General features: G+C 42.7%; 1 protein-coding gene and 1 pseudogene across 2 annotated transcripts; one reads left to right on the top strand and one right to left on the bottom strand.

Annotated features, from left to right (window-relative positions):
• Window positions 1–535: 535 nt before the first annotated feature.
• Window positions 536–1355, top strand: LOC146625916 (uncharacterized). The gene has a single exon (XM_085363060.1). It carries the CDS (start codon window positions 657–659, stop codon window positions 1263–1265), a length of 609 nt encoding a protein of 202 aa, XP_085219186.1. The 5' UTR covers window positions 536–656; the 3' UTR covers window positions 1266–1355.
• Window positions 1356–3609: 2254 nt separating this feature from the next.
• On the bottom strand, window positions 3610–16006 carry LOC146625917 (uncharacterized; annotated as a pseudogene). Its single transcript, XR_014906513.1, has 4 exons — window positions 15916–16006; window positions 10177–10282; window positions 7865–8881; window positions 3610–4348 (listed from the first exon to the last, which is right to left on the bottom strand). The product of XR_014906513.1 is annotated as an uncharacterized LOC146625917 (transcript).
• Between the last annotated feature and the right edge of the window lie 8981 nt (window positions 16007–24987).

The following is a 24987-nucleotide window of genomic DNA, read 5'->3' on the forward strand; positions in this document are numbered from 1 at the left end:
ATGAAAATTTCTCCCACTGAAATAAGAGCCAGCACTGTTTTGCAGTATGTTTTAGATTACAATGTTTTGAGTTTGTTATACATATTTACTGCACAGTTTAAAGCATTTCTGAATATTGAGTCTTTTTTGTGGTGAATTGTTTGTACCAAAATAATTGATTCTGTTCATCTGGACATGGCGTTTTCAGTGTTGCAAGTGACTTCTTCAAACTCAGCTGACTGCAGGTTTCCCAAACCTAGTAAACACTACATTTGCATAATGATGAAAACAGCCCACTGAATGAACAATGAGCTGTAAGATAAGTTTCTTCATCATTAATATGCAAATCATGACCATTGATCAACAGCCACAGATCAAATTCCATGAGTACCATTCACAGAGAGTTGGGGAATGGCTGCAACCCCAGCTTTGTAAGATTGTGAAAGATGTACCCTCAGGGTTAGTGGCTCCAGATTGGATCATGGAGGTAGTGGACCCCCTGCCCTGCAATAACACATACAAAACGCTTGAGCTCTCAGCGAAGGCGGTCGCACTTTCTCCTCTCCTCCTCACCCTTATCTTCCCTGCTTCGCCTCTATGTCCTTGTCTTGTCTTGTGTGAATTTACTTTCCCTGGAACAGTCTCTCACTGTCGTTCTCTAAACCTAAAAGAGAATTATGGATTTGATCAACTGGTCTCTGAGTGCTATTGACACCCTTTTCTCAACGAGAAGTCGGGGCTCGGGAGAGCCTGAGTGCCCTGGAGGGACTTTCCCTGCCGGTTACACGATGGACGGGTGGCAGAACTGGAGGACCGTGTGCCTGGCGGGACTGTCGATCAAGGACGCTGAAGATATCTACCTATTCGGAACCATGATAACAGGGTTCATGCTGATCGGCGTTGGCTTAGCCCTGGTTTATCAGAGAAATAAGAAAGCGGAACCGGCTGTTCAAACCCCCACAAGGCTGCCCGCTGGATTCGAAGCGACGGGACGAGGTGCGACCTCTCACAACGAACGTAATATGGTCAACACCTTGGAGACGCTTACAGCTGCTGTGAAGGCTCAAAACAACACCATTGAGCGTATGAGGGGAAACATCAGAGAGAGGCCTGCTCAAAATGAGACCCTTGAGCGACAGTTGGAAAACATCGCGGAACGGATCACTGCAGTTGTGAGGTCTCAGAATCAAAAGACTGACAACACCACGGAACAGAAGTTTGATACCATCATGGGGAGGCTCGCAGCTCTTCAACGGGAGATCGAGAGACCAGCCTCGGAGTGCTAGAATTCGAGCTGCTCACAAAGGAGAAATCAACAATATTCAACATTTGGACACCACGGCTCCAGCTGCAGGCCCAAGGCTGGAGCCCACCAAAACAACTCCCTGATAACAACTGTGTGATGACTATTCTTCCCGCCCCATGAAGGACACCTGGATTGGCTGGAGGACTGTTTACTTAGCCTGATAGGCCGAAGGACACTGTCTCAGCTAAACTATGGACACGCACACACACACACTTACACTGATAAGCACTCACTCATCCCCCTCCCTTTCCAACGCCTTCGATGCTTGTGCCCTACCGGGGATGATAGCAGTCAACTGGACCAGCACAGATGCTGCAGGACCGGATGCGCTGTCTACGCCGGCTCTCTCTTACCCTTTACCCGCCCTGTTGCTTGTCTCGTGTTTCTATGGTGTATTGATAGTCATGTGCTTTTGTGCTGAGGTGTTTTTTCTGTTATCAAACTGTTCTCCCACTAGGAGCTCAGTCTGAGTGGAGTTTTTTTTCTCCTCCTCTTACCTCATGTAGTGTATTTTCGTTGTTTTTTTCCTATCAGCCTACCTTCTGACATGTCTGCCCAATGTGATGTTTGTGTAAAGTTGGTCAGAAGGTTCCTTTGTGAGTGCGCATGCGCCATTAGCGTGCTGCCTGCTGTAACCCCTAATTTCCCTCGGGATGAATAAAGTATTCTGATTCTGATTCTGAAAACCCAACAATCCCTTTGGTGACAGTGGGAAGGAAAATCTCCCTTTTAATAGGAAGAAACCTCCGGCAGAACCAGGCTCAGGGAGGGGCGGCCATCTGCCACAGGCGGTTGGGGTGAGAGAAGGAAAACAGGAGAAAAGACATGCTGTGGAAGACAGAGATTAATAACCACTAGCATCCCCAGGCTTCTACCTTTCTACCTATAAAACCCGAGAGCAGTCAAATGGTGGAAGTGGAAGCTAAATTGGCTAGTCATCCATATGTATATTAGGTCGTTACCTAGGAATTCTGGAGGGAGGGGAGTGGGGGTGAGTGATTGAGGGGGTGGGGGAGTGGAGTGTTTCAGTTTGCCATCTTAGGGAGAAATCAACACATGTCCTTTGTATGTCCTTTGTTGCTGACATTTATTGATGAAAACAGTACAAAAAACCAACCATTTGTACACATATTTACAAATAATGATAAAAAGTGAGTGAGTACATTTCAACATTTTCAGCAATCACTCACAATCCTGGCACTGCCACGGTATCTGTCGTCTGCATTTACCACATGTGTACCTGTAGCAGTGAACACATCGCACAGTGGCCTGATTTTTTTTGCATCTGTGTACTTGGATTTTAGGTCGCAAGCCACCCAAAACTTGCTCCATGCACCACTCAGCAGGCCATTTGTAAATATGTATATTATACTGCAAATTTGCAAAAAAGCAGCATATGCATCAAAATAAACTATTTCCAGCAGTGCAATATGAGTCCTAAGCATCCCAGAAACGACACAGAAAGTCATAAAGTCAAAGATAACTTTTAAAAAGAGCAGTATAGGCCCTGAGGCCCTGATCGCAAAAGACTACATTTCCGCGAAAATGACGTCACTTCCGGTTTCGGCCAGGTAATGGCGGAAATGCAAAAGTTCGCGCTGACGTCTATTCCAACGTAGGAAGTGTTTTGAACAGCTGATCGGACCAGCAAAGCGTGTTTCTGGAATATTATGTTTTTGTTCCTGCAAGCGCTTTTTATGCAGTTTTTGCAAAGCTTTATGTGGAAGGAAACCGTGACCGAGGACAAGCTGATGGCACAATATGTAAGTACAACTCCTCCGGTTTCATATGCAAAAAAAATTTTTGCGCTAGCTCACGTGGTTGCAGTGCTACCGGGATTTAAAAATAGTTACGCATAACAGAGCGTTCCCGCTCCGATCGGCTCTAAAGGGTTAAAATATAAAAGATTTTAAAGATCTTATTTTTTCATAAATTTCAGGTCAGAATTTTCAGTAAGCTGCAGGAACCCTGTTCAGTGTCAGAACAGCCAAGTCTCCTCTGATAAACCTCCATCTGTGTCACTGAGAACATATGTCATGTCAGTTTTTGGTTTGATATACAGGAAATGACATCATGGATCAAACTCTTTGTCATTAAACAATTTCTTTATTTAACATTTCAAATTTTGTATTAACTGTTGAAGGATTTCATAACACAAACAACCTGAACAAAAAAAAAAAAAAAAAAAAAAAAAAAAAAAAAAAACCACCCAACAAAAACACATGGATCAAAATACATTCAATAAAAACATAATAAGAGGAAACAGATTTTTTGATTCAACTGCTGGAACAAAGCTAACCACTCAACACCAACACTACAGTAGAACAGTTTAGAAAGCTTAAAATGTAACAAGAGGCACATTTTCATTCATAGCTGCCTCATCAGATCTTTACAGGAGATTCACTGTGAACTCTGTGGAGCCTGATCTCAAGGGTTTTAAGTCTGACCCTGAAACCAGACGAGGATCTTTCTGTCTCTGCAGCTTCACAGAGATGGGAGTGATTTCAGTCCTGCATGATCACGCTGATGTTTGCACAGAGCAGACAATGTGGTGAATATTTTGGCACATTGGTAACAGTGAAAGAGTTTATTAGTAACGTGGGATCGTTTGTGTTTGGAGTATGAACTGAAATTCCTGAAGCTCTTGTCACACTGGTCACAGCTGTAGTTTCCTTCCATGTGTGTCCGTTCATGACAGTTACGATTAGCTGATTGTGGAAAGCTTTTGTCACAGTGTCTGCACTTGTATGGTTTCTCTCCTGTGTGGACGCGTTTGTGTCTTTTAAGCTCACCTGCAGAGGTGTAGGATGACCCACACTGATCACAGAGATGCTTTTTGACCCCACTGTGAAAGAGTTCGTGTCGTTTTAAGTCACGTTTTGTGGTGAAGCCTTTCCCACATTCTTTGCAGTAGTTCATTTTGTCTCCAGTGTGTCTACGTTGATGTAGTTTTAGGGCATTTGAATGACTGAAAGTTTTTCCACAAAGGTCACAACGAAAGTCTTTCCCACCACCACAGCGACGACAGGGTTGAGAACTGGATCCATCTGTGTCGCTCTGCTTCTAAACAAAGACACAAAGACACAGTGTAAGTCAGTCCTTCAACATTTTCATCCTGAACGTCGCCTGAAATAAAGAGCATCTCTGCAGACGTCCAATTACATTTTACTCCTTCAGTTAACAGTTTACTGGGCTATACAAACACACACTGTGGTACCACACCCTTGTGAGCATCAGTTGAACAGTATTGTATCTAACCAGATTCTTACTCTCGGTGGCATTACCTTGGCCTCCAGTAACACTGTGGGGAACTTTGGACTCATTTTGGACCAGGACAAATTCTGTCGCCTCTTTGGTGACATCTGCTGTTCAAAATATGTAGAGCAGCTTGAATCTACAAATTATGAAGCGTTTCCTTGTAATTACCCACACTGCAGAGCTCAGTCCCGTCGACTGAGTTTTATAGAGTGGGCAATTATAAGGAAACACTTCAGTAACTTCCAGTAACGCTGTGAGGAACCTTGGAGTCATTTTGACCAGGACATGTCCTTCAATGCACATTAAACAATTCATTATTATCAGGAAGTCCTAAAAACTCACTGAAAAGCCTTCAGTTAATCCGAAATGCTGCAGCAAGAGTCCTGACAGGGACTAGAAAGAGAGAGCATATTTCTCCTTCATTGGCTTCCCTTCATTGGCTTCCTGTTTAATCCAGAATTGAATTCAAAATCCGGTCTTGAATAATCAGGCCCAATCTTATTTTAATGACCTTGTAGTACCATATCACCCTGTTAGAGCACTTTGCTCTCGCACTGCAGCCTTACTTGTTGTTCCTACAGTATTTAAAAGTAGAATGGGAGGCAGATCGTTCGGTTTCAGGCCCCTCTTCTGTGTAACCAACTTCCAGTTTGGATTCAGGAGACAGACACTATCTCTACTTTTAAGATTAGGCTTAAAACTTTCCTTTTTGCTAAAGCATATAGTTAGGGCTGGACCAGGTGACCCTGAATCCTCCCTTAGTTATGCTGCAATAGACATAGGCTGCCGGGGGATTCCCATGATGCATTGAGTTTTTCCTTTCCAGTCACCTTTCTCACTCACTATGTATTAACAGACCTCTCTGCATCGAATCATATCTGTTATTAACCTCTGTCTCTCTTCCACAGCATGTCTTTTATCCTGTCTTCCTTCTCTCACCCCAACCGGTCGCAGCAGATGGCCGCCCCTCCCTGAGCCTGGTTCTGCCGGAGGTTTCTTCCTGTTAAAAGGGAGTTTTTCCTTCCCACAGTCGTCAAAGTGCTTGCACATAGAGGGTCATATGATTGTTGGGCTTTTCTCTGTATGTACTATTGTAGGGCAGGGGTCGGCAACCGTAGGCACGTGTGCCACAGTTGGCACACGAAGGGTTAACTGATGGCACGACCAATGCTGGACTGGCCATCGGGCATTTGCTCGGTGGCCCGGTGACTTTTTTTCCCCTTTGTAACGGTATAAACAATGAAAGGTGGTGGATTGGCCAGATGCTGTAAAAATAACTCAGTTGTTTGGTGGTGGCTGTGGCGGAGCTTCCTCAGATTCAGTAAAATTAGCAAGTGGTGGAGGCCAGCGGGTGGATGAGGGAAAGGGGAGGCAGGAGGAGGAGACACCCGAGGCGGCCGCCGGTCCGAGTGTCAGGTGAACTGAACTTCAGGTAAGAAGTTATGACCTGCAGTCTATCTGGGTCAGATATAAACCAAGTTTAGGTGGAGTTTATTTTCGTTGTGCTGACTTTTTACAGTCAGTTACAATAACTCGTACTGCGTGCTAGCTAGCATGACGGAGTTCCTATACAGCTGGGTGGGTGCTTTGATGTTAGTGATACCATAGTGAACTGTATTTTATTCATAAGGTTAGTTAGTAGAGTTGCCTGTAAAAAGACGAATCGTCCCTCATTCAGAGAAATTATTACGCGTTTCGTATTAAGGTGAAAAGGAACAGAGTTTGTCCCGAACTTCAGCTAGAAAGAAAAAAAGACACAAAGATTAATTTATTCTGTCTTTACGCTGCACAGCTGCCTCTTCTTCTCTCATTCTCTCCCTCCCTCTCCTGTTGCTACTGATCAATGATCAGCTGATCAGCTTTCCTCTCTTGTTTGTTTATCGCCCACTTTGCGCCAGAGAGGGGAAACCAGCGGATGTCGCGCTAAACAACAGCAGCGCGTTTAAGCTCGATCAGCTGTTGTTAGAATTTATTTAATATTACTTTCTAGTATCAGCTAATGTTTGCAGGAGCCACAGCTGTAAAAGCTGCTGGTCATGATGTCGGTTTGGATATGTGGTGAGAGGGAAACATGCAGATGAAACCAGGAGATGTCCTTACTGAATCATCAGAGCTGAACAGGTGATGGAGAAACAGGTTTACCTTTTAGGTGACATGAATGAGTTGAAGTTATGAACTGTTTCTGAGAGACAAATAACACCAGGATCCTTTTCTAAGTAACTGACAGCTGGTAACTGTGCAGGGGCGGGTCTAGCAAAGTTTTGCCAGGGGGGCCAGGTGGGGCATTAACAGGGAAAGGGGGGCACAAAGAAATATTTTCTTATTCTCATTTAAAATGTCTGGCTGTTATTAAATAATTATCTGAAGCTTACAACCAAAGTTTTTATCTGACATGAAATGTATAGAAGCAGCTGGAATCCATAGATGTGCGTGTTCACGGAGCTTGCATTGTCACCTGCTGGACACTACCTGACAAGTTTAACTGTCTTCAGAACATTGCAGAGGCCTTGTTGACAGTATTTGGTTCTACATATCTGTGTGAGCAGATTTTCTCTCACATGAAGAGTGTCCTCACGTAGCCGTCTGAATGCTGGACACTGGGAGACCTGTGTCTCCGAGTGGGAGACCAGAGATCACATTAGCATGTGTATCTCTGTATTAACAAACATGCCATATTGGCCCAGTTTATTTTTCTTATCATTGTTGTGAGGAGACCATAAATAGCATTTGTATTTTCTGTATTTGCTGTTGTGGAGTTCTTGTTATGGATAAAAAGTGTCTTTTTTTTTTTTGTTTCAAAATAGCTGCTAACTATTCGCTGATAGCTGTCAACATCTGTGAACAAATATAATTCTATAAAGTTGTTCTATGTAGTGTGTAACTGTTAATATAGAGCGTTATTAAATTTATTGCTAATACAATCATATGGCACACTGACTTCTGAGGAAATTTTAAATGGCACTGGCCATCAGAAAGGTTGCCTAAATCTGTTGTAGGGTCTACCTTACAATATAAAGTACCTTGAGGCAACTACTGTTGTGATTTGGCGCTATATAAATAAAACTGAATTGAATACCATGAAACTACGTGAATTTTAAATAACACCATATCAGTTTTCAGCACTTTCAGTTTAGTTTTTTAGGATCATTTAAACAAAAATGATAACTAAAATGAAAATCTGAATAATCACACAACACCGTCTCTCCATTCTGTAGAACTCTGCTTATTAAATTGTGTTAGCAACATGCTAACACGGTTTAATGAGCAGAGTTGTTCCAAACAGTCAGGCTAAAATGACACGATAAAAATATAAAAACATACCTCACAGTAACTGCACTTGTAGAGTCTCTTTCTGGTGTGGATCTGTTGGTGTTGTCTCAGGTAATGTGGAGCTTTAAAAGTCTTCTCACACAGATCACACTTATAAGGTAGTTCCTCAGAGTGGGTAAACATGTGACGTTGTAACTTTGCGTCTGTTGTAAACTCTTTGCCACACTGTTCACAGCTGTACACATCATGTCCGGTGTGAATGCGTAGGTGTGTATTTCGGCTCTGTTTCAGGCTGAAAGTTTTTCCACAAATGTCACAGCTGTATGCTTTAATTCCAGAGTGGGTAACTAGATGACTCTGTAAGTGGCCACTTTGAGTAAAAGCTCTGCCACACTGATCACAGCTGTACACTTTAACTCCACTGTGGATGACTTGGTGTTTTTTTAGACCATTCTTCCGAGAAAAAGTGTGTCCACACTCGTCACAGCTGAACGGTCTCTCTCCAGTGTGGATGACCTGATGGTTTTCTAGTGAAGCCTTCCTAAGAAAATCCTTCCCACACTCGTCACAGCTGTACGCTTTAACTCCACTGTGGACGAGTTGGTGTTTTTTTAGACTACCCTTCCAGGAAAAACTCTTTCCACACTCGTCACAGCTGTATGCTTTAACTCCACTATGGATGAGCTGGTGTGCTTTTAAGCTTCCAAACCGGGTAAAAGACTTTCCACAGTCATCACAGCTGAACGGTCTCTCTCCAGTGTGGATGAGTTGGTGGGTTTTTAGTGAATCCTTCCTAGTAAAATCTTTCCCACACTCATCACAGCTGTACGCTTTAACTCCACTGTGGATGAGTTGGTGTTTTTTTAGACTATCCTTCCAGGAAAAAGTCTGTCCACACTCGTCACAGCTGAACGGTCTCTCTCCAGTGTGGATGAGTTGGTGGGTTTTTAGTGAATCCTTCTTAGTAAAATCTTTCCCACACTCATCACAGGTGTATTTCTTCTCCCCCTTTGTTCTGTGAGGTTTGTCGGCCTCCTGAGAGCGCTGACTTCTCGCTCCATGTTGGTCCTGCAGTGACAGAGATACAAACACAGGCAGTGAGTGAAATGTAGGGCTGGGCATCATCACTGATTTCGATTCAGGGAAATTTTGCCTCAGACAGTCAGAAATATTAGAATTCTGATCACTATGTACTTATCAGTACATATCTGTATTTTATATTTCTAAAATGAAAGCTGACATGTGTGAGACTTCATCAGAGGTGTAAGCATCACAGCAGATGCCTTTGTGTCAAAGTAACTGAGGATAAAACAGAAAAACATGAAGGAGAATTTTCTGGCCTGGGTTTAAAAATATTCTGCAGTGTATCAAACACGAAAGAAAACCATTAATCAACATATGAACATTACCTGATGCTGCTGAAGTGAAGCAGAGCAAAGTTACAGAGGTTTTATTACAGACACGGCTAAACGTTTTGCATAATTTTAAAAAGTTTACATTTGTTCTGTATTGAACAGCAGAAATTAGGCTTTGTTGCTCGAAGTGAAAAAACAAAAAACAGCACCCGACAGAGCTGTAAACAATGGAGAGAGAGAATTCTGCTGGTTTAATAAATTTTATTTTGGAGAGAGACAAAACCGGCAGCTTCAGAATCTAGCGCCGAAAAAGACGTAAACACAAAGAGCGGACCGGCGAACGCATCAGAATCAGTGAGCTGCCGGCTTTCAGCCCCGATGGCACGGACGTCTTTGTTTACGTCTTTGTGCAGAATCCGTGCACCTGCTCTCATTTACTGTTTTAGCCGTTTGGTGGTTGTTGAAATTTTCTGAGGTTTAACCTGAGATTGTAGCGTTTTCAGGATTTTAATCAATTGATATCATGTTATCCAAGCTACAATCAATTTTAATTGATAAAACCCTCCCCGATTGAAATGCAGTCGTGAAACAAACTGTCATTACTTGAAGCTTTTCAACAGTCCTCTTTGGTGACATCTGCTGGTCAAAATATGAAGAGCAGCTTGAATCTACAAATTATAATGAAGCGCTTCATTATGTTTAGTATCATGTGACAGTTCTGTCTGATATCAGGCTACTGTTGTGTTGCTTTGCACATGTATTTTCTGTGTGATTGAAAAGGTTTTGAAATTTCATTAATAAATAATTTTGATGAATATCCTTATTTAAACATGTGCTATGGTGTGGTTTCTCTTTGCTTGTGACTTCTTGATGTTTGTAAACATAATAGATGTAAAATAAAAAAAAACATAGTACATAATAAAATACAACACAGTCATATAACAGGTTGGGAGGATGAGAGTTTTAGACGCGACTGATTATTTGGTGAAACTGTGATATTTTCCTCACCTCCTGTGTTGAGCTCATTGTTTCCTCTGTAGTGACTCAGCTGAACCCAGATGGCTGAAAATGTTCCTCTGCTGCTCCGTCAGACTCTTCTCCTCCTGCTGATCAGCTGGGACACAAAACAGATCTTTGTTAGGCTCCACACTGCACTGAAGAGTCAAAGTGTCTCATATGTTCATCTGACAACACAAAGTACAAATTTCACTCTGATTGCTTGTAGAAATCTTGTGAGACGTGTTGTGCTGCAAAGTGTCTCATATGTGTCCTGTTTATTTTCTGCGCTTTTGGTCACTCAGACCACATCACTTTCTCCAGAGATCAACTGCTAAACATCAGGCAGTCGCCTCACTATAGTTCTTATCCATTTTTCACAAACCCGGAAAGTTTTTTGGAGATTTTAGTTGGAGGCGCAGCAGCTCTCTGTGGCTCCTGGAGAAGATGTAGACAGGGCAGTCGCGCTGGTGCGCTGGTGAAATTACGTCGGCGAGGATTCCGCACGGCACTCCCCTCCATTCACCTCACGAAGCTCCGCTCTCTTCCAAACAAAGTCGATGAACTACTGCTCTTAAAGCGGACTAACAAGGGCTTTGCACGCTCTGCTGCCCTCTGCTTCACTGAAACCTGGCTCGGTGAGCGAGTCCCAGACGCTGTCTTAAATCTGCCGGGCTTCCAACTTCACCGGACGGACCGCGAAACAGAGCTCTCAAGGAAAACAAAGGGTGGTGGAGTCTGCTTCTACATTAATGAAGGTTGGTGTACTGATGTCACAGTGTTACAGAAACACTGCAGCCCACACTTGGAAAGTTTTTTCATCAACTGTAAACCTTTTTATTCACCGCGGGAGTTGTCTTCCTTCATGCTGGTCGGAGTTTACATCCCTCCACAGGCCAACGCGAACAACGCACTGTGCAAGCTGGCTGACCAGATTACTACCCTGGAGAGGAAATTCCCGGATTCCTTTACAATTATTCTTGGGGATTTTAACAGAGCAAACCTAAACTACGAACTCCCTAAATACAGACAGCATACTGTATAAACTGCCCCATCAAGGACAACATCATACTGGATCACTGTTACACCACTCTAAAAGATGCCTATCGCTCTGTGCCCCGGGCAGCTTTGGGACATTCTGATCACTGCATGGTCCATTTTATTCCAGTTTATAGGCAAAAACTCAAACGTGCGAAAACTGAAGAAGTGGACTAACGCAGCAAAGCAGGAACTGCAGGACTGTTTTGACTCCACTAATTGGACTGTTTTTGAAGCTGCATCTGAGAACCTAGATAAGCTCACGGACACTGTGACATCATACATCAGTTTCTGTGAAGACGTGTGTGTGCGCCACAAAGACCTTTTGCACATACAACAACAATAAACCATGGTTCACTGCTAAACTCCAACATCTTCGTAAGGCCAAGGAGGACGCCTACAGAAGTGGTGACAGGGCCCTGTACAAGCAAGCTAGGAACACACTGACCAAGGAGATCAAAGCAGCTAAAAGGATCTACTCCCAGAAGCTGGAAGAACGGCTCTCAGTCAACGACCCAGCGTCAGTGTGGAGGGGCCTGCAGGAAATCACCAGACGCCCCCCACCCACTATTGAAGGAAACAAAGACCTGGCCAACGAGTTAAACACTTTCTACTGCAGGTTTGAGACGGACAGACTCCCATGCCCCACCCTCCCCAGGGACATTGCTTCAGACATTGACCCCCAACACACCTTCCACCTCTCCCCCCTTCACCCTCCCCAATCCAGACCCAACGACCACCCCCACCCTCCCCAATCCAGACCCAACGACCACCACCACCCTCTCCAATCCAGACTCAACCACCTCCACCACACCTCTCACCCCCCTTTCTTCCTCCCTGAAACTAAGAATACACACTCAGGATGTGAGCCGACTATTCCAGAAACAGAAGCGCAGGAAAGCCCCCGGACCAGACGGTGTCTCACCCTCCTTTCTCAAAACCTGTGCTGAACAGCTGGCTCCCATCTTTACTCGCATCTTCAACACATCCCTGGAGCTGTGTGAAGTTCCCTCCTGCTTCAAACGCTCCACCATCATCCCTGTTCCCAAGAAACCCACCATCACAGGACTGAATGACTACAGACCTGTCGCCTTGACGTCTGTGGTCATGAAATCCTTCGAACGACTAGTGTTAGCCCATCTGAAAGACATTACAGACCACCAGCTGGACCCTCTGCAGTTTGCCTACCAGGCAAACAGGTTGGTGGATGATGCAGTGAACATGGGGCTGCATTACATCCTGCAACACCTCGACCGCCCGGGAACTTATGCCAGGGTCCTGTTGCCAGGGTCCTGTTTGTGGACTTTAGTTCGGCTTTTAACACCATTGTGCCTGAACTTCTCTCCTCCAAACTCTCCCAGCTCAGCGCGTCTCCAGCTACCTGTCAGTGGATCACCAGCTTCCTGACAGACAGAAAGCAGCAAGTGAGGCTGGGGGAGATCACCTCTGAAACCCGGTCCCTCAGTATTGGTGCCCTCAAGGATGTGTCCTCTCACCACTACTGTTCTCCCTCTACACTAACGACTGCACCTCCAAGAACTCGGCTGTCAAACTCCTAAAGTTTGCAGATGACACCACTGTCATTGGCCTCATTCAGGATGGTGATGAGTCTGCATACCGGCAGGAAGTTGAGCGGCTGGTACTCTGGTGCAGTCAGCACAATCTGGAGCTGAACACTCTTAAAACTGTAGAGATGACAGTGGACTTCAGGAGACATCCCTCAACTCTGCTCCCCCTCACCATATCAGACAGCCCTGTGTCAACTGCGAAGATCTTCAAGTTCCTGGGTACAACCATCTCCCAGGACCTGAAGTGGGAGACCAACATCAACTCCATCCTCAAAAAGACCCAGCAGAGGATGTACTTCCTGAGACAACTGGGGAAGTACAGTCTTCCACAGGAGCTGCTGATCCAGTTCTACACTGGTCATTGAGTCTGTCCTGTGCTCCTCCATCACAGTCTGGTATGGAGCAGCCACTAAACAGGACAAGAGCAGAATGCAGCGGACTGTACGGGCAGCAGAAAGGATCATCGGCGCCCCCCTGCCCTCCATCCAGGATCTGTACCTCTCAAGAACCAGGAAACGGGCAGGGAAACATCATCACAGACCCCTCACACCCTGGACACAGACTTTTTGATCTGCTGCCCTCTGGCAGACGGTACAGAAGCCTGCAGACCAGGACCACCCGACATAGGAACAGTTTCTTTCCCCTCGCCATCTCCCTCCTAAACAGTTGACCTGTCACACTGCTCCCACTGCCAGACTGCAACTGCACCTTATGTACATTCTGCAGTATTCATTCCACCTCACTTCATTTCTGTATTTTATGTATATAAGTTTAGATTAGTTATTTATAGTTTGTTTACACAGCTTTGTGTATGTATGTGTGATTTATATTGCTGTGCTTGAGAGCCTCCATCTACCGGAACCAAATTCCTTGTATGTGTCTGCACATATACTTGGCCAATAAACACGATTCTGATTCTGATGTTCATCTGACAACACAAAGTACAAATTTCACTCTGATTGGTTGTAGAAATCTTGTGAGACTAGACATGGAGAAGCTGCATTCAGCTTTTATGCTCCATATATCTGGAACAAACTCCCAGAAAGCCTCAGACCAGCTGAAACACTCAGTTTATTTAAATCCAAGTTGCAGACTCACCTGTTCTCAGCTGCATTTGAATAAAGCACCAAATCTGCACGGTTTTACTTTTAAGCTTAAATTTCAAAACCTACATTTTAACTACTGATTTTATGTACTGCCCCCCCCCCCCCTTTTTAAATCATGCTTTTTATTTTTTTGTTTTTTAATGTCTCTGAAAAGCACTTTGAATCAACTTGCTGTTGAATGGTGCTATATAAATAAACTTGCCTTGCCTATAGAAAGAAAACTGAACAGAACATCTGAATTCACTTGATGCTAAACATTCATTTCATAGAATAGTTTTTGTTGACATCTTCCTGTGCATCACTTTACAGCAGTCAGACTCATTAAAATGAGACTTTGTAGGAGTTCACTTCCTCTCATGTGTTCATCCACAGCAGCTGGACAATAAAGTTTATTGTGACCCTGATACTGCAGCAGATCGCTCTCATCCATTTCCTGTTATCACTTCAAATAGAAATCAGGCTGTAGAGTGTCAAACTCTGGCCCGCGCGCCAAATTTGGCCGCAGCCCAATTACATTTGGCCCGCAAAACCATAGGCTTTGGAGCGTGATGTCATGGTAGGGGGCGTGGTCATGATTTTTCGTTGAGCTGCCATCTTAGTAGGCGAAACAAATGGCTACAGGAGTGAAAGCACACGGAAACATCAGCTATGGCTCGTACTTGCTGTGTTGTCAGTTGCAATGTTAGATCCCAAGATCGGGAAGGGAATAACCTGGAAAATGGGCTCTTTTTATCGTTTCCCCTCCTGGAAGCAACGTGAGGAATCTCACGTATCTGATGTAACCAAACGAAGACATCAAGCTTGGATAGCAGCAGTGAGACGAGCTGATATCGAGTTCTCTGCCATCGTTTTTTGTTGGTGTGCTCTCCACATTTTCATTCCGGTAATTTCTAAAGAAATTCATATTGCTCTTTATAGGCTTTTCGATGGCCCGAACACGGACACACTGTCGGAGCTTAGCGATTCTGATGTGTCGGCTCCGCTCTGTGTTTACGTCTTTTTTGCGCTGATTCTGAGCTGCAGGTTTTGTCTCTCTCCAACCAAGATTCACCGAGCCAGCAGCAAAGGAGCAGCAAACTGCGCTTCACATTTAATCAATGTCGTCATGAATTCCCTCTGACTTTTGCTGTTTTGCTTCCACCACGATAAAAATCACACTTCCTGCACAGCTCTCTCTCTGATGAAGTCTCACATGTATCAGTACTGATAAATGATCAGAATTATAATATTTCTGACTGTCTGAGGCTAAATTGAATCGAATCAAGTCTTTGAGAACCGGAATCGAATGGATTATAGAAATCAGTGATGATACCCAGCCCTAGTGAGCAGCCTAGGCCTGAGAGAAGTGGATGTAGCTGTGGGTAATAAGAAAAGATGAAAAGAACTATTGATAACTTTTTTGTTAAGTTAAGGCCTGATCTGTCTGAAATTCATAGCCAGTGCTCGGAAAAAGCACAGTGTATCCAGGAAACACATTATATGCTGCAATAAATGCACTGCCCAAGTGTCCCCTCTCCCCACTGCCTTTCAGCAGCAGACAGCAGCAAACAGGTCGTCAGAGGAGCCGAGATGATGATTAAGTTTTTAACATTTTCTACAATATTGACAAAGCACTTTAAGCACAAGTTTGTTAGTTAATAATTTAGAAATTAATATTGTCTGTATGGACTCCCCCCCCCCAAAGAAAGTGCACATGTAAAACTGCGGTGTTAAGCGATGCGGTTGAAAAATTTGAGTGCGCCTAACTTTTGTGCCGGTGTTGTGCCCAAAAGTGATTGTCTGCCAGAAAGTGATTGCCGTCCGCGGGAGCGCGCGCAGCTGCTTAAAGCTGCAGCGCCCGGATTACTTCCGTTGCCAGCTACTTCCGTGCAACTGATATAACGTGGGGGAAAAAAAACCCCAAACACATTTATGCCTTTGTTATTAGGCAAAGGTATGCATTTATGGAGCTTTAATTTTTAAAGTTAGGCGTACCGGTGCGCCCATGTCAAAAAGTTAGTCTAGAGCCCTGCTCACAGTAAAGTTAGCTCGGTGCTTACCTTTAGATGAGCCCACAAACCGAGAGAAACTCCGTGATGAAGTTGTGGCTACGTTCACACGTACACGGGTATTTTGAAAACGGAGATTTCAAAATAGTCACAGTCACAGTGTGATGCCAAAATAGGACCACACCTTTGACGCTGCGTTTTTCACGTTTTCCTCGTGCACACGTAAACACAAAAACGGACTTTTCGAAAGTATCCACCCTGGCAGGCGTTTTTCAGTGTCCGAAAACGCCGTTTACGTGTGGACGAAAGGTGCAAACGCATAGAAAAACCTGCGTTTTCAAAAATACCCAGGAAACAGATGCGGGAAACGTTTGTAGTGATGGTCCGCTTGAAGCTGATGCTCCGGTGCGTGTGTCAAAAAAATCAACACACTGCTTCAGAAGCTCTGTATCGAAGCTTGATTCGTTTGGCCAGAGTCACGTGATCAGTGACGTCCGAAGCGTCGTTTAGAACGTGACTACTTCGGGGTCTCATTCAATGCTTTATAAGGAAGTGAATAATTCGCAGGATTTGTGGTGTTTTGATGGTGACAGGTAGCAAACCACTGATATTTCTACTGAGAGACATGGAGCCAGCGAGGAAGAGAGGAGGTTCTGTTGTGTGGGAGTATTTTGAGTAGATTTTGGTCATTCGGGTGGGTTTTCCAGCTTTGTGTTCTGGCTGTTTGCTTTTGTTTTGTGTGTGTTTATTTTATCTGAAAACGGGAAAAACTCAAAATGTCAAAAATCTGTTTTTCATAATATAAATATCATCAAATATCTTTAGAAAAACTTCCATTTGACTCTTTACATTTAATGTTAAAATATATATTTTATTTTTCAATTAATCTTAAAATGTTAGTCTGCCAAATGTGCAGCAATTTCATGTATTTATTCTCTTTAGCTGATAGTTTGTGGGGCCCAGGTAGACTGTATAACTGCATCTCTACCAGTTTCTCTGCACTCCAGCCTCTTCTGTTCCACGTGAAGGGATTTTCCTTAATGCAGGAGAAATTATCTCCACGAAAAGGAACAGTTTCAGCCATTGCACAGTGGAACAAATTCTCTTCTTAAATAAAAATGAAAAAGGGTTACCTTAAATGCATCATGTTTTTAGTTTGCAAGTTCATAAGCATTTTCCATTTCACAATCAATTCTACCCGCAGGTCAGAAATATGTCTGGGAAAATTTCCCTAATATAATATAAATATACCCGTCTTGCGATTAATTTCACAAGTGCATGGAGACAAGACCTCACAGCAGAATCATACTCCATAATGTGTTGTACAGTATTATATGTATATTATATGTAACGTCGTGTTTTCCAATTATTGTATTTACCAACATCAAGAAGTGAAAAGCAAAAAAAGACCACACAATGGTGCATGTTTAAACAAGGAAAATTTGCTGGTCGAAATTATTCATTACACAAATAAACCACATTTTTTAACCCCAAAAAATACACGTTCAAAGCAACACAACGGTGGCCCAATATCAGAGAAAATTCCACTCTGTAGAGTGAGTGGGCAATCATAATGAAGCAGTTGGTTTTATTTTGTGGATTCAAGCTGCTCTTCATATTTTTGGCCACCAGATGTCACCAGAGAGGACTGTGTTGAAAAGCTTCGAGTAATGAACCATTTTTCAATACAAGCTTCAGAAAGCTTCATTTGGCCATCACTAATAGTTTGTTTTGCTCCTCTGAGTTCACTACTTTACTCGCTGTGGATGAAAAATTGATATGATTATTAGTGTTAGTAGGACAGAGATTAAGAGTAGAATACGGCACAAAATGAAGGAACGCTGGCAAAAGCAATGGGAGGAAGAGAGGAAAGGGTGATGGTTTTACAAAATCCAAAGGAAATTGGGAGACATGAGAAGTACAGGAAGAAACAGGAGACTGTTATATCTCGACTTAGATTCGGACACACTGGTTTTAATACCACATTACTTTTAATAGGAAAACACTGTACAGTGGAGTGTGACTGCAGTAGGGAACAGGAAATAATGTTTTATTGCATTGTCAGAAGTATGATATTGAAAGAAGACAACTAATCAAAATGCTGGCCGATATGAGAGTAAAACTGGACTTGATTTATTTATTTTGCATGAGCTCTATAAGTAAAAGCTACTTTTCCAGCTATCCAAAAACATGCATCTCAACTGGAAACTCAAAGTCACCCACTGAAAACTGACTTAGTTTGAAAATAAAAGAGACCATTTAAAGATTCAACCAATGCTGATATTTGAATCTATCCAAAACATGTCTAGTTAATGATAAAGGACTGAACAGGTCTCCTTTTTGTTTTTGCTTCTTGATTAAAAAAAAGGACAAATATACTTGCCTACATATGCTATTCTACATGCTTTTAAACCGTTTAAAATTACAATTCATAGTTTTATATGTGAATTATATAATGTTAAATTACTATTAAACAAATGACTGACTAAGTATTTCAGACTTTAGTTTACTTCAGCCATATATCATATAAATCAGGTATCATACAAAAGTAAAAAATAGCTTCAAATACAGTCATGACAATAAAAGAATATGACTTTAAGGACTTAACAACATTACTTCAGTTATAGTGCACCAACATCTCTGACACATTAGCACCAAGGGAACACTAAATGATCTGGTGCTCCCAGAGTAACAGATCTCTCAGCAACATTATGCAACATTTTAGGCACTACTGCCCTCTATCAGATAGGGGGCTGGGATGTTTTATTCTAAACATGAACTACTGTTACAGCAACAGACATGGACTACATGCCCCACACAACAAACACATGCCTGCTCCTCTCGTTAGCTGAAATGAACTGCTGGCATATTTGTTTTACATCTATACTGTCCAGTCTCTCCTGGTGGACATGGCATCACATTATTCATGGTTACATACAATTTTAGACTAATGTGGACCAAGCCTAGCACCTACTTGGCAACCTTGAGACCTCAGAATTAGGGAGACATTCAAATGGGCTGGGGGGATATACATGTACATATATATACAAAAAACTTGAATCTTACAGTGTTTATTTATAAAATAAGATAAAATAAGTTAAATGTCACCGTTATTACCGGAAACAGGCCGGGGGTGTCCAAATTCAGAGGCTGCGCCCACCTGAGGACCCGGCCTTTGTGGTCTAAGTGGGCCGGGTCCTCCGAAAGCCAGGTAGACCGGAAATGAACGACTGTGAAATTGGACGGTCTAGCCTTCAGAATTACGTCACCTGCCGTCTGCTCCTTGCTGTCTAAAATATAACCAGACGCTGGCGTAGATGGTCGAATAAACTGCTGTTTTCACACAGCAGTTTATTCAGCTGTGTGAAAACCCGGGAAAAATCCTCCCGAGAGATTAATAAAGTTTTATTTTATTTAATTTAATCTAATAACTTTAATCTCAGCCAAAACGATTTACTCACCAACAAATAAAACACAACTAAAGCACTGAAAAAGGCCAAACAATAACACGTTTAAGTTATTTAACGTTTACACAGCTACATTCTCGCCTGAAAATGTGTTAAAAGTTTATTTTGCGACCCAGAAAGAGTAATAAGAGTAATATTAAAACTAAGTAGCTGCAGTAATAGTAGCCATTGTTGGAAACTGGAATTGGCTGGGCCGGTCTGGGATATGGTTTTCAGCTTTGTTGTCCGGGTGGAAAATCAGGAGAAATTGGGGGGAGAATGGTCGCCCCGGGAGATTTTCGGGAGGGGCACTGAAATTCGGGATTTCTCGGAAAAATCGTGAGTGTTGGCATGTATGGCCTAGCATAGCCTGTAACGTTATTGTGACGGACACATTATATGAGTGAACTTGACTTTAAGTGACTTACAGGTTTCTTTGAAAACCAATTTCTTATATCCAGGTTCTTCCTTTGCGCTGCCATCCTCCTCTCCTCCTGGCAGCGCAGGTTTGTTTGCCGCTGCTGAAACTAAACAGAGCTCCCTTATGAAAGGCTCATCCAATCACATTGGCCATATTTGTCACATGACGTAGGACTCCAGTAGAGAACGTAATTTAACTCTTTCTGCACCGCTCGCTGAATGAGACGCTGACAGATCTTTTTTTTTTTCTTACCATCGGGTTTGTTTTTCTTTACTCGAAGAGATCAAATTATTGGTGGGGACAATTCAATAATTGCTGGTGGGGACATGTCCCTTCCGTCCATGCCAAATCTACGCCCTTGGTTCTCCATCATCAAAGTAGATGGAGCTTGGAAAGAAAGCGAATGGACTTCTTTAGGTTTCATGAAGATGTTGCATCTCTCACCCCACTGTTGGCAGTCACCCATCTCCAATGCAGTTTTGAGATGGGTGACTTTGAAAGCTCAGAGCAGGCGGCAGACCAGCATGCACAAGCGCAAACAATGTGCGGTAAATGCGGGAAGCTTGCACCAGCCTGTAGGCTGTACGGAAAGTCAGAGAGGGACATCATTCTTCTTCTGCTCTTCTGCGGCAGTTGCCAGCTTAAATTTTGGTGTTTTGTCACCACCTGCTTGTCTTCACAGCTCACAGAGTAGTTGAGCGCTCACCGTTTATTTTTTTTCACATCTATTCAAAAAAGGCTGAAAGTGGAGTCCTGCACAGCAAAATCTCCAGTGTTAAATTAACACTGTGTTACGGCCGAGACCGTTTTAGACGAGGGACAGGACTCAAATGCAGGACGCCGAACAGCACGTAAGTAGATTTTAAGAATAATGTTTAATGACTTCACAAATATTCATAAACAAAAGGTGAGTTAGACAAGTACGACGTTCCACCACTGAATCTAAGTAACAATCTGGTCCGGGTCAGAGGGGACAGCTATTCCGGGAACTGGACTGGAAAGCGAGTCACATTAGATCCAGGAAAAGGTCGGGGTCACTGTAACAGAGTGCAGATGTTCAGATACGGATAAGGAGACATATGAATATGTTGTTGGTTCAGAATCCTCCTTCGTACTGCGTACTTGCCACAGGTGGTCGGAGATGATGTAGAGGGGTGAGTAGTCCGGGTGTGTAATCCAAAAACTCCTGGCGTGGAGGCAGAGAGGCAGGTAGGTGATTCGAGTAATAGCCTGTGGGACTGCCAGATGGTCCAATATCCAAGTAGGAGCTCTTTGGCAGGGATTGGCAGTTAGGTGTAGCTAAGAGAGAGGCGCACAAAAAACAAACATACAGTGAGGCAAGGTGATTCACAAAATACATAGGGAATCATGGTGGTGGCCTGCACTGACTGATGTTAGCAGAGAATCTGGCGAAGAGAGATTGAGTACGCTGGCCTTATGAGTCCCCGGCTAAATTACCCACAGGTGTAAGCGATCAGCAAAAACACTGAAGCCCCTCCCAGGGGTGGAGACGCCAGCTCGGAGGGAGACACAGTGGCACACACCCGGACCATGACACACTGGAGATTTTGCTGTGTGGCACTGCAGAAATCCCACTGCACGAAAATATTAAAACACACACTACACACACTTGTACTTCTGTATTTTTAACTAGGGTTTCTCCTGCTTGTGCATCACCTTCCTCCCTCAAAATGCATCACTGCATTTAATCCTGCTTGTTCAAATTCAAATTCAAATTCAAATTTTATTTGTCACGTACACAGTCATACACAGTACGATATGTAGTGAAATGCTTGGACAACTGCTCGTGACCTAAAGAAAACAAAAAAGGAAAAGGCTATGAATAAGATAGGAAATAAATATGAAACATTAAAAAGGGTAAATTTAACTAGGAAGGAATAAAATATAAATTAAGGTTAAAAATGAAATAACTGTACAACACAAATTAGAATGAAGGGTAAATTTAACTGGGAAGAATAAGATAAAGATAAATATATAAATTAAAGTTGAAAATAAAATAACTGTACAACAAAATACACAATATAGAACTATATAAGAATGTATGAAGAAATCTAAATATAAATAAATATATACACAATAACAGCAGCTGTACAAGTATTAACTGGAAATGAAGAATATAGTGACCAGTGTTGTGCAAAACCAAAGTCCAGAAAGTCCAGTGTGTGTGTAAGAACCATATGTGTGGGTCAGTACTGTGTGGTGGTGTGATTGAGAGACCGTATCGCCTGCGGGAAGAAGCTCCTCCTCAGTCTCTCTGTGTTGGTCTTCAGGGAGCGGAATCGCTTTCCTGACCTCAACAGAGAGAACAGTCTGTTGTTGGGATGGCTGAGGTCCTTCACGATCTTCCTGGCCTTGGTCCAGCACCGCCTGCTGTAGATTGAGTGCAGGTCAGGGAGCTCGGAGCGGATGGTGCGCTCAGCTGACCGCACAACCCTCTGTAGAGCTCGTCTGTCCTGCATGGTGCTGTTCCCGAACCAGGTTAAGATGTTTCCCGCCAGGATGCTCTCTATGGTGCACGAGTAAAAGTTCCTGAGCACCTTGGAGGGCAGTTGGAAGTCTCTCAAGCGTCTGAGGTGGTAGAGACGCTGTCGGGCCTTTTTCACCACGGTGTTGATGTGACAGGACCATGACAGGTCCTGCGTGATGTGAACTCCGAGGTATTTGAAGCTGTCCACTCTCTCCACTGGGCACTCGTTGATGACGGGGGTCTGGTAGTTCCTCTCCTGCTTAGTGCTGAAGTCCACTATCAGCTCCTTTGTCTTACTGACGTTTAGAAGGAGGTTGTTCCTCTGGCACCAGTTCTCCAGATTCCTAATCTCCTTCAGGTAGGCCTTCTCGTTGTTATCAGAGATCAGGCCCACCACGACGGTGTCGTCAGCAAACTTGATGATGGTGGTGGAGCTGGTAGTGGCCACACAGTGGTGTTCTGTCTTTAACTTTGAAACCACTTCCCTTTTATTTTCACAAGCCATATGATACATGGAAATCCAAACAGTTATCATGACTGACATGAGTTTTTAATAACTGCATATTGTATGCCAAAAACATTAAAGTAATCAGTTCATTAGTGATTCTATTATATATATACTGTAGGGTATTTACCTCAAGCTTTGATGTTGTAATTAAAATTAAATTGAGCACTTGATAAGAACCATATTTGACATTTATAAGATACTGAGCAGTAAGTACCAGAGTCAAAACTGCACGTAAGCTAATTTTGTGTATATTTTATTATTTATAGGATCTTTTTTTTGTACTTTTATCTCCTCATGCAGCAAAACAAACTCAAATTTTAAAACAACAAAGACATTTATAGGACATTTCACATGAGTAAACTAGAACAGAAATGGCGCAGCACCGACTCCACTGACAAGAATCAGGAGGTTCTGACAGAATTCTGCTGCTATTTATTGCACAGTTTAAGTAAAATCAGAAGACCTAATACATAAATAAATAAATAAATAACAACAATTCAAAGGAAGTCTCTGCAAATGCTGGCTGCCAGCTTCAGACAGGTGTGTTTTTTCACCTCCATTATTCAATGGGAGACATGGATATTTCAAAATCTGTTAAGTTCTGACAGGCAGTTAGCAAAGGTTCCACCTAGTGGAGAAAATACATATTGCTGTAACAATAAAGCTTTAGCACTAATTGTTACACTTCATATCCTTTATTACAAACAACTGTTTTTAGAATACTTACAGAATTAAGCGCTGCTATATGAACATGTACATGCTGCTAAAAGGTTTTGTTAAAGCAACATTTAGACAAGCCGCAAGTTAAGTGTTCATACACAGCATAGCAAAGCTTAACTGGTTGTGCTTTTGCCAAAACCAGAGACAACAAAAATGCATGCAGTCAATTTAATCCATGAAACGAAATAAAAAGTATGTACTAGGTTAACCAACTACATCTGCTGAGGTTCTGGAATCTCAAAGGCTTTAAGCACAAATATTTAAAATTAGGTACACTAGAATAAAGATGTGAAACACCAGTTTTTTGCAGGAAAAAAGTTTCTTGTTGTTAATTTTAAGTAATGTGTAAGTAAATTCAGAGAATGCATGAGTAACTTTAAGTATTGCATAATTTTAGGTATTTTATCAGGATGGAGACAAATTTTACTCTGAGTAATTTTGATTTCTTGGTATGTAGCTTATAAATGTATAAGGTGACTATAAACATCTGATTATGTAAAACAAAGCCTCAGATTAGCATACAGTCTACATATTCATTTCTTTGAAGCATCCAGTACAACACGGTGTAAATGCAGCTGTTATCAGGAAGTTTACATGGTAAATTTCATTGTCTGTACTTCTCGATCAAATCCTCAAAGCAAACATCACATCTGTAGTCTTTTTATTTACTTGATAATCCTAACAGTCCCGGTACTTTTCTAATACTTAGCTGAATACTTTAAAAGTTTAACAATACTTGCTTGCACCAGACAGCACGTCTGAGGTCATAACTGATCTGATGGACTTTCTCGCAGTAACACTAAACAGGAGATTAAAGCTGAATTCTGTGAAGCCTGATCTTAAACTTTGAAAGTTTGACCCAATGGTCTGGCAGTTTTGTCACAGCAGTGTGTGCAGTATTCATGTGTTGGTGTGTTTTTAGAGCACACGGCACTCTGAATGTTTTTCCACAAAGGTCAGCACAATAATGCTTACATCTGCAGTTTGCATTATTATTATTCAGTTCATGTGCAGTTACGGTGTTAACGTCATTTTAACGAGATTAACGCTAACAGCACTATTTTTTACATGATAAAAACTACCAAAGAACTTTCCACTCTGAGCACAACTTAAAGGTTTAACTCTAGCTTAGATAAGCTTATGCAAACTTAAGATGCTAATCTGACCAAAGGACTTGCAACATTGATGGCAGTTGAAAGGTTTCACTCCAGCGTGGATGATCTGATGTTCTCCTCATTTGGCACAGCTACATATTTCACCACGGCTGTCTTCCTCTGCTTATCCACCACTACTATGTACATTCACAGCATAAGAGGCCATCCAGGTGGGTCTCTTTACATTGCTTTCACGTCCTTTTACGTCAACACCTTGCAGTCTAGTGGTCATAGCCAGAGTGCCAACACTTCTTATTAGCCTGCACCCACGTGCACTTCTGACCTGTAGTCAGTTGACTGAAGTAGGTGTACTGAAACAGATAGTGCTTAGAGTTGGAGCGGTACGAACAATACACCTGTCACTCCTCTGACTTGCTGCTTGACGG

The sequence above is a fragment of the Diplotaxodon limnothrissa genome, linkage group LG9, assembly GCF_057381915.1.
Source record: "Diplotaxodon limnothrissa isolate DT_005_m linkage group LG9, D_limnothrissa_male_GT1.1, whole genome shotgun sequence".
NCBI classification, from domain to species: domain Eukaryota; kingdom Metazoa; phylum Chordata; class Actinopteri; order Cichliformes; family Cichlidae; genus Diplotaxodon; species Diplotaxodon limnothrissa.